The 10541-nt window shown below is 41.4% G+C and overlaps 2 protein-coding genes across 5 annotated transcripts in view; one reads left to right on the top strand and one right to left on the bottom strand.

Annotated features, from left to right (window-relative positions):
- cbll1 (Cbl proto-oncogene-like 1, E3 ubiquitin protein ligase) overlaps window positions 1-2292 on the top strand; it is a 5989-nt gene extending 3697 nt beyond the window's left edge. For all 3 annotated transcript variants that reach the window (XM_024285613.2, XM_024285623.2, XM_024285605.2), the window contains exon 6: window positions 986-2292. In XM_024285613.2, coding sequence (XP_024141381.1) covers window positions 986-1976 — 991 coding nt within the window. In that variant the 3' untranslated portion in view covers window positions 1977-2292. The remainder of the gene's footprint in view (window positions 1-985) is intronic.
- Window positions 2293-7629: 5337 nt separating this feature from the next.
- LOC112158922 (chloride anion exchanger) overlaps window positions 7630-10541 on the bottom strand; it is a 27686-nt gene continuing 24774 nt past the window's right edge. For both annotated transcript variants that reach the window (XM_024292629.2, XM_024292637.2), the window contains exons 17-21: window positions 9593-9820; window positions 9459-9513; window positions 8531-8676; window positions 8387-8440; window positions 7630-8202 (exon numbers count right to left, since the gene is read on the bottom strand). In XM_024292629.2, coding sequence (XP_024148397.1) covers window positions 8176-8202; window positions 8387-8440; window positions 8531-8676; window positions 9459-9513; window positions 9593-9820 — 510 coding nt within the window. In that variant the 3' untranslated portion in view covers window positions 7630-8175. The remainder of the gene's footprint in view (window positions 8203-8386; window positions 8441-8530; window positions 8677-9458; window positions 9514-9592; window positions 9821-10541) is intronic.

Raw genomic sequence — 10541 nt, 5'->3', positions numbered from 1 at the left:
AAAGTTTTTTTTAATATTATGAAAGCTTTCCAACCTTTACTTTGACACCACTGATGTTTTCTCCTTCAATCTTGAACATAAAAAAAACATCAAGTCCTGAATGTTCTAATTTACCAAAAATCAGTAGGAACACTTTAATGAGCAATCCAAAAAATATTGAACGCAAATTTCTTATTAAATCCATAATTCAAATGTTAATATACCTTATTCCACTGTTTATCACAGCAGCAAGAAAGTAGAATAGAAATGAGTTTTTTATCTGTTGTTTCCTTCAACCTATTTGAGTAAATTTGATCATTTTTAAAGTTGGGATGAAGCAGAAAAGAAATATAAAATCTAAGAAGGAATAAATGAAACATGCAGAGGAACTGAACTTTTTAGACTTTAGATATATATATATATATTTTTTAATAAACTTTTTGCTTCATCATCTGGACAAAAACAAGCACTTAAAGTTGAACTTTCCCTCTAAAATTATGCTTTTTTAAAAAAACTTTTCATGACGATCACTTTTGACGTGTGTTTCCATGACAACGTGATGCATATTAAACAGTCTACTTTTCTAAAATAACAATTAAAACGTAAAAATATAGCAGGACTGAAGCTCTAATAGTTTATTTAATATTTATATATTTTTTAAAACGACCATGGTGTGATTGGGATAAAATGTTCCTCCTGGTGTGCGTGACACAGAGGTAACTGCCTGACAGAAAACTTATATTAATGTGATATAAAAAACCCACTAACATGTCTGTAATTAATGAATCGCAATTACAGATTAGTAAAACATGAACAACAATGTAGTTATTTTTGTAAATTTATATTTGGAGGAATTAGATTTTTTTGAAAAAATGTTTTAAAATAATTGAATAATCCATGAAGCTTTGATGTAATGCAGCTGGTTAAGGGTCGCTTCACACCGTCACACTAATGTGTAGTTCCAGTTGTCTTCTTCAAGAGACTCAGCTGTTGTTTGTGTGTTCAGTCTCAGTCTGTATAACTGCACGGATCCAGTTCAGCGCATCGAGCAGTGCCAGCGAGGGTCCCTCTACATGTGCAGCATTGTCGCAGGATGCAAGCGCACCTACTTGTCCCAGCGGGACCTCCAAGCCCACGTGAACCACCGTCACATGAGAGCCACCAAGTCCTCCTCGGGCCGCCAGGAGCCTGTGCATCTGCCCCCGGCGCCCGAGATCTCCGAGCGCTTCCGCGTGCCCCCCCCTCACATCCCCAAGAACCACGTCCACCTCCCGAACCAAATACACAGCAGTCACGATCCCTACAGTCAGCCCCCTCCACCGACCCCCCACGAGGGGCCTCCCCCAACTCCATCTCTGGGACCAGAGACGTTTCGCATCGCCACGGTAACGACTCGTAAACACAGCAATCTCATCACAGTGCCCATTCAGGATGACTCGTCCTCTTCACGGGACCCCCACCCCGGTGGGCCGTGCCCCGGTCAGCCCCCGCATCACCATCCTGGAGACTATCCTGGCCAGCCGCCTGTGGTGTCACACTCTCACCACATGATGGCGCCACCTCAACAGCACTTTGGTCCACCCCCTCCACCTCCTCCTATAAGTCACCCAATGCAGCACCCCCCCCAGGGCTCTGGGACACCACACATGGTTTACAACCAGGCTCCTCCCCCCATGTCCACAGCCCCGCCTCCACCACCAGGGCACATCATGCCCCCGTATATAAACCACCCACCTCCAGGACCTCCTCCACAGCACACTGGACCTCCCGTTAATGCCCCCCCACCTCACCACTACAACCCCAACTCCATGCAGCCGTTCCCCGAAGACCAGGGCACCCTCAGCCCCCCGTTCAACCAGCCAGGAGGACTCAGTCCTGGGATGTGGCCCGCTCCCAGGGGGCCCCCTCCACCTCGAATGCAGGGTCCCCCTCCCCAGGGACAGATGCCTGGCCCCCACCACCCAGATCAGGGCCGCTACCGGCCTTATTACCAGTAAACTGCCAGCTGGCTGAGTGGGGAAACACTGGGTGTCGTTGTGTTCCATACTGCTTGTTGAGTAATGTGATAGTGAACCTCAGGATTTCAGGATGTAGAACTTTGATTTGGAGAAAACTGCCCACATTCAAGTGTGTGTACGGTGCACATTTTTAGTTTCCTGTGCTCCACTTCCCCATGAGCATACTAATAATCCAGAGAAGAGCAGGAATGTCCCTTTTTTAAATAGCTTATTGGAAAGTATCTCTGTATATATGTCTGCTGATGTCAATGCTGCAGTGAAAGAAGTGAATTCTCAATAAATTTTTCATGTCATATCTTGTCTTCTTTATTTGAGTTAGGAGCAGCTGAGTTGATAACATCAGTTGTTTGTAATAAAAAAAAATATTTTTGTGTGAAGGTAATGCGGTCTTTAAAAACTTCAGAAGATGCTGAGTCTATGCTCGTCGGAATGTAGATGAAGATTTTATGGTTAACTGATGGTGTTAAAAGGGTTTTGTAAAAAAAAAAAAAAAAACTTGCAAAACACATTTGTACAAACCATATTATAGGAAATAGTACATTTGGGCAGAAATGTTGATGCAAGGGATAACTTAGATCAGAGGTTCTTAAAGTGCGGTTGGTGGGCCAATGGCGGCCCACTGGAAGAGTTTTTGTGGCCCTCTACAAACCATAACCAGCTGCACATTGCTTGGAATATTTATTTATTTATTTTTGCCTCCTGGTATCTGGCAACATTTGGAGGGGAAAATGTGTCAATTGTAGTGTATTAATTTCACCACTAGAGGGCAGACAACATTTTCTATGCCACTGTGAGAAAAGAAGGACGGTGACGACGGCAGTAGAAACGGAGGATGAGCAGGATTCAGAGAGAGACCCAGAGCAGGAAAAATGTGTTGTGTTGGCGAGGAGAAAAGGCGTTTTCAAGCTAAGTGGAAAAAATGCTTACTTCATAGTACCTAATGGCCCGGCCAGGAAGACCAGATGGGCCCCATGTGGTTTAAAAGTAGCAGAAAATATGGGCCCCAAATGGGTTTGTCCACAGTCTCTGTGGTGGTCCCACCTGAGTTTGCCCACATTTTCTTAAGTGGGCTCTCAGTGGGTTGGCTTGCTACTCTGGCCAGCCTCTTAGAGGACAGTGGAGCTCGCTAGATCGCTGCAGCAGAGCTTGCTAGCTCGATTGCTATATTAGCGGTCACTAACTCAATACATTGGAGCTCGCTAGCTTGATATAGCAGAGCTCACTAGTTTGCTACAGTTTAGCTCACTAGCTTGCTATAGTAGAGCTCGCTACCTCTATACACCGGAGCTCAATACACCAGAGCTCGCTACAGTGGAGCTCGCTACAACAGATCTCGCTAGCTTGCTACAGTGGCGCTCGCTAACTCGATACAGTGGAACTCACTAGCATGATACATAGGAGCTTGATACACCGTAGCTTGCTAGCTCTCTACAGTGGAGCTAGCTACAGCAGAGCTCGCTACCTTGGTAGAGTGGAGCTCGCTAGCTCGATATAATGGAGCCCACTATCTTGCTACACAGGAGCTCGGTACAGTAGAGCTCACTAGCTTGCTACAGCAGAACTTGCTAACTTCCTACAGTGGCGCTCGCTAGCTCAATACACCAGAGCTCACCAGCTACCTACAGTGGAGTTCACTAGCTTGCTACAGTGGCTCTTGCTAGCTCGATACAACGGAGTTCACTACAGTTCAACTCGCAAGCATGCTACACGTCCACTGGGAACCTGGTTAGCGTAGCGAGCAAACCAACTGAGAGCCCTCTTAAGTCAACGTGGGTAAACACAGGTGGGGCATCACAGAAACTGTGGACAAACCCACATTTTCTGCCCACTTTTAAACCAAAGGGGCCCCCTTACCCTTGCTGGCTGGGCGGCTGGATGAAGTCATGTGCCTGATTTGGAAACAGGTAAACTATGACAAATTTACCAACGAGGAGAAAAAAAATAAACTCCAACAACGACAACGAGGCTATGCTACACAGGAGATAACGTTTACAAAAATGGCAAAATCCAATGGGCAACTGTGACTTGTGGCTTTGGAAATGGCCAGGTGTAGCAAAAGAAAAAAGTTTGAGGAAATAAATCTGTCATATGATACAATTACTAGACAAGTAGAATATCTGGGCGGCATCCAACAGCAATTGAGGGGGACTATTTCTTTTTAATAGGCGTTGTAGTCTGAAGTAGACATCACACTGGCCAGGCCAAAACTGATGATATTTCTCAGTTAAAACAATGTTTAAAATTTTGCTCAGTTTGTTCTTGCGCTCTGTTATTTGTACAAATGATACTTGGTCATTAAAGTTGTTAAAAACATTTTTCTTTTTATCAATTTTTGTCACCAAAATTGACCCCCAGTCTAATTTTTGAGTTCTTAATTTGTCGCTCCGCTACAAACAATTTGAAAACCCCTGATTTAGATGAAAAAATATCCACAATATTCCTCCTGATTGGTTTGAAAGAGCTAAACTGTGACCAAGCACTGATGCTGCAGACTGAATATTACAAGTTTTTATGTTGATACTTACAGTAAGTCAGCTACACTAATCAACCAAAACTTGAAGTCAATGAACAAAAACCTGTAGACAAATATAAATTACTGCATGAAGGACAAACTTTTTGACCTTAAAGAAAAAATGTAGATATTAATCTTTCTGTCTGGCTGGATCAGACAGGAGGATTTCATCCACACCAAAGGCTGTGTCTTTTTATTGTCAATGCTATCCTATATAAAAAGAAATGTCACAGAAAGCAACATTGACAATAAGTACAGCGCGCTTCATTTTTGATCCGTTGTGGTTAGCTTAGTGGTTTTCTCGATGAAACGTCCAAATTTCTGACACAATTGTTTTTCTACTATGATTTGGTTGAACTCTGTCCATCATTTATAATAAGGTCATGAAGTGTTGCAGATACAGTATGTCTTGAGTCACATTGTGTCCTGATCTTCTTAGTCCAGGTTCTATCAACAAGCCCTTCTCTTTTCCTCAATCTCCTTCTCCATCTACCTTGTTCTCCTCCTTTACTTCCTTCGCCTCCTCCTCTACCATATGCAAATTAAAAAGAGGTCAGTTCCTTCAGCCTTCCAGGTTTTACACGTGTTTGGATGGAAAGAGGTAATTTAATCTGTTCTTCTCCAAGGTCTGAACAAAAAGAAATTGATTTGAGAACAATAAAGATGACACTCTTATCATGGACAGTTTGTAGCAGTTGTTTGCATAAACGTGAAGTTGTAAAGATTAATGAGTGTTGTATTTCCATAAACCTTTACAACAAGGAAACCCTTTGGCATCAAATAAGACTTTCACTCATTTTAGGCTGTTGTTTTAAGATAGCCTCTCTCTCTGGGGTTATCTTGTAGACATTTGAAAAAGAGTGTGTTTGCCCTCTTTCTTGGCTTGTTTTGATTCAGTCAGATTAGATAAATCTTGAAGATATTTTTTTTCTCAGTTGGAGTTCGGGTGATGTTTCACGACCCCTCCTGACCCAACTTTCTGCATTTACCCAGATGTGGGACCAGCATTCTATCCCTTTGAGGGACTAGCTTAATCAGACACCACTTATCTTCATAATCAGATGAGATCAGTCATGTCCACACTGCCTGATTAGACAAACTTTGGGGGCAAATCTCTTGTCAAGGTCCTGTAACAACATCCCATTCTGATTCAGGCCTGGACTATGACTTGGCTCCTTCAAAGTTTTCTAAAAACTTCTAAAAAGTTTTCAGAACACAATAATCCTGGATTATTACAGTACAATTTGAGTATTGGTACGACGTATCCCCTTCACAAACAGAAATGTCTGAGAGCTAGAGGGATCCTTCGAGCCATGCAGTCCAGGGCTACATTCTTTTGAAAAGAGCCAGACTAAGAGGTGGATTTCCAAAGGAAATAAAGGTTCATTATGACTGGGATTGAGGTTACCATGGCCTCATTGGGGAGTTAGGCCTGGTTTCCAAGTTGATCCAGCCCAAAAGGCAATTGGATCATCCTTGCAGGAAGGATCATAGAGGATTGGTGATTAAAAGAAGGTAACTGGGACGTCAAAACCTTCCATACAGATTGTATTCGGGGCTGCACGGTGGCGCAGTGGTTAGCGCTCTCGCCTCACAGCGAGAAGGCCCCGGTTCGAATCCCGGCTGGGACCTTTCTGTGTGGAGTTTGCATGTTCTCCCCGTGCATGCGTGGGTTTTCACCGGGGACTCCGGCTTCCTCCCACCGTCCAAAAACATGCTTCATAGGTTAATTGGTGACTCTAAATTGTCCCTAGGTGTGAATGTGAGAGTGGATGTGTGTGTGATTGAGGCCCTGAGACAGACTGGAGACCTGTCCAGGGTGAACCCCGCCTTCGCCCATCAGCAGCCGGGATAGGCCCCGGCACCCCGAAAGTGACAAAGCGGTTCGGAAAATGGATGGATGGATGGATGGATGGACAAATTGTATTCATCAGGATATGTCAGAATTTGTTCATGAATAATTGAAACACTGGATGTGAATTTACTGGAAGTTCAGAATTTGATATTCTGAAAGTCTGAACCTAAATAACCAATCAAGAAAACCCAAACCAAGTCTAACACAGTTAACACAAGTACAATAAGTGAAATAATTACCATCAAAACACATCTTCAAATGGTCTGAGCTTTTCTGAAAGATAACTTAGCAGTTTTATGCATGAGTCATTTCAGTGGGTCACATGTGGTCTGGACTCCATGTTGTTGAACTCAAACTTGGTTAACAGCATTGATCACAATCATGTTAGCCATTTACCCAGCTAACAAGGCAGAGTGGGCTCCACATGGTTTAAAGTGGGCACAAAATGTGGGCCCCAGTTAGGTTTGTCTGCAGCTTTTGTAGTGGCCCCACCTGTGTTTGGCCACATCGGCTTAAATGGGGACTAAGTGGGCTGGCAGACAAACTCAAATTGCACCTACATTTTCAAACATATGGGACCCGCTTGGTCTTGCTAGCTTAGTAAGAATTAGACAAAATACGTTTCCATCTCAAATCCAGAAGGTGTATTTTTGCATGCAAACAGTGACTGAGTGTTTTACACCTTCTCACTCTCCACTCAGCATATATCCGTGTTACTTTTTGGCATTTTGTGTTTCCCCAAATCATCGTTTTTTGATGTGATGGCTGTTCCCGTTAAATCCCTGGTCCCCCGTTAATGGATGTGGAACTGGTGCTGGGTTAGAGTACTGGTAGGTACCAGTACTGGTCTGCGTCCAGAGGGTTGGTGACCCCTGATTGGCAAATGCAGTTTCTCCCTGTCTGTGGCCCAGTACCAATCAGCCCTCGGATTGGTCCTCAGCTTAAGGAACCCTGATTTGATGGAAACAGCCAGCAGGTCAAAAAACGATGAGTTGGGGACACCCAAAACGTCAAACAGTGTTGCAGAGGGAGCCCGAACCAAACTACCATATATGACGAATTGGGAGTGAGAATGAATTGGTTTTGGAGCCCTCCATAAATGTATGCAATATATTTATTTTTGCCTATAAAATTGCAGATTTTTGAAATGTGAAATTTATCAAAATTATATGGCTTTTTTTCACCAGGCAGCATTTTTTACTGTGTGCTGTGCATCATGTCAACAGTGAATTCTATTCATTAGTAATCATTTTATTTCACACACATTTTTCGTATAATGTTATTTTTTTATTGCCTTTATTGATTTCTTTGGATTTTTTTTACATTTTGCTAGGAAAATCATATACGATCCTATAGAAATAACATGAAATAAATAAAACTCCTATCATGATTGTTATCTGAAATGCAAAATGTAGATTTGTCTCGTGTGTCTTCATGGATCTTCTTCTGTAAAACATTTGTTATTATTATTCTACTCACATACATATATTCTTCATTTTCTTTATATACATATAAATTTGTGTGTATGTTTGTTGTGATAACTTTATTATTACTGCCATTCACAAGAAAACAGAAATTTAAAAACACAATTAAAACAATTCACAAAAATCTCCGGTGTAGAAAGTATAAATACATAGCATTCGGCTTTTCTTAACATACAGTGAATATGATGCAAATATACTTAAAAATATACTTCAAAAGTATCTGCTTTTTAATTATGCTGGAAATAATACAAACATCTAAAAAAATTATATTTTAAAGCCTTGGTTTTTTGGTCATTCTGGTCTTTGTCCTCTTCTCTTCTATAAACTTTAAAACTTGTGTTCTGGTTCTGGATCCTGTGAAAGTAGAAGTTTTCATTTTAGTTTTTAAACAAAATGACGTGTCAATTAAGTTAAAGACTGTGTTCAAGAAAGCATTGAAAAATATTTAACAATGTTTTCTTTCTATGTAAGGATTCAAGAAAGTTAGCTAAAGAAAGTGGAGTTAAGAGAAGAGCAACTGAAAGAGATGGTCACATACGTCTTTATCTCTGATCTGTAAGCTGTTGTTGTAAACTGTGACTGTTGTTATTATCTGCAGAAACATCAAAAGTATTATAGTTTTATCACTGCCATTTATGCTTACATTTATGGTATCAAACTCAAGAGGGTGTGTTTGTTTCACCTTTCCGTGGTCGGATTTCTTCTCCGTCAGGTCATAGTGCTTCTCCATAACGTTCAGCATGGCATCGTGCAGCGTCAAGAAGAACATGCTGGGCTGAACTTCATCGTCAAAGAAGCAGCAGTCATGAAGTTTCTCTAGGATGTAAGCTGCAGGTCAAAGCAAATGCAGATATTGAACAAGCGACCAAATTAAATGTGGAAGATAGAAAGAGAAAAAAATGTTTTCTAAAAACAAAGAACTTTTCAACATTTGAGAGTTGCAAACGTGAGACTCAAAACAAAAAATCAATTAATTGAACATGTTGTTGTAGCATTTTTCTCATAGTATATGAAATAATGTACAGTTAAAACTGCGTTTTTTGAGCCTTTCTTACTTCAAATCAGAAAACCAGATGCTAGAAAATGCTTGGACTGATGACGCAGTTACTGAAAAAGGGCGCTCTCTTAGATGTACGAGACATGATGAGTTCAACATTCGTGCTGATCCGAATTCTAGCTGTATGACTGGATTGATCAAATTTAGCTTTTTGTTATTTTTGTGTCGCTAATGCTAGCTTGAGGCTACAAACTCGGACATGAAAGTGTAAACAAAGCTTTCAGCGAAAGGGAAGGGGGTGGGTTACTCTGTGTCAAACGTCCCGCCCACAAACCAGAATTGTATATCTAATGAGCTGCTGCCACTGTGCATAAAATATGCCTTAAAAAATGACAAAAGCCCTTTGATTTTAGCTAAAGCTGCATAATTAAATAACACTAGGAAAGATTTTACGATTAAAAAAATTATTTGGTTGGAGTGGGACTTAATCCTAATTTTGTGTCGGAAATGTTCTGATACACAGTTTATTTTTTAGATAAGCCCACAAAAATGAATGCTTTTTTCTCTTAAATAAATATGGAGATATAAGTTCAGTTCTTTAGTTTAAACTTACGGTCACAGGCCACAATATAAACCTCGATGTCAATACGGATCAGCTCTTTCAGCATCTTAAAAGAAGAGAGGATTCTGTTAAAATGGTCGGAGTGGAAACCAGTGGTTTTACTGCTCCCGCAGTGAATAACATACCGTTTTCAGTCCTTTCAGAGCAGATATGTCCAAAAATGAGACGGCAGCAAAGTCCAAGATCAGGCTGTGGACGTCCACCCTGGGAACAAAGATGTTGGCAGGAAGGTCTCTGTTCCAGTCGATCCGGGCTGGAAGGTCCTTAAAGTCAATGGGTTGGTCGAGTTCTTCCATGTTGTCTTTGTCTTCAGAGTCTTCGATTGGTCCACATGTAGTGTTGAGAAAGCCCATCTGAAACACATATTTACATTCTTAGTTTGGGAGATTATAATGAGATGATGTCTTTCAGACAATGATTTGTGGTCTGTATTCTCGAATTTAGTGAGCATCAATGAACACTGTTTTTTTTAATAGAGGCACTCTATTTTGGAATTGTACATTCGGAGAGCACTACAAAATGGTAAATGCACTATATAGTGCACTAAGTACTGAAGGAATTTGGACAAAGCCACTTTTCGCCTTTTGGCCTATCCCGTCAGGGGTCACCAAAACCAATCATTCTTCACTGTTTTGCACATGTGGTTTGGCAGACAGTCAAACCGGATCCCCTTCCTGAGACAACCCTGTATATTTCAAGGCACAGGCAGACCCAGATAGGCACTGGTGTGAAGGGTCTTCCCCATAGACTGGATAAAGCTCATTGATCACCCTGAGAAGCAAACCCAGGTTTTCTACATGGCAGTCCTAAACCATCCCACTGAGCCAGAACCAACCAGCTGTAAGGGTCCCGTTCTAGTTTATCCCAATAGGTCTTTGTTTCTCAAGGGTCTCGTTCTAGTGTATTGCAATACTTCCTTGTTTTGTAAGGGTACTGTTCTAGTATATTGTAATATTTCTTTGTTTCACAAGAGTCCTATTCTAGTATATAATCACTTTGAAGATTTTCAGTCAGGGTTCAGACCTCACCATAGCACTGAAACTGCACTGGTCAGAGTTACCAATGATTTGCTAT

Source organism: Oryzias melastigma, linkage group LG23 (genome assembly GCF_002922805.2).
Source record: "Oryzias melastigma strain HK-1 linkage group LG23, ASM292280v2, whole genome shotgun sequence".
Lineage (NCBI taxonomy): Eukaryota > Metazoa > Chordata > Actinopteri > Beloniformes > Adrianichthyidae > Oryzias > Oryzias melastigma.
The sequence above is the reverse complement of the archived record's forward strand: the minus strand, read 5'-3'. Positions and strand labels throughout refer to the sequence as shown.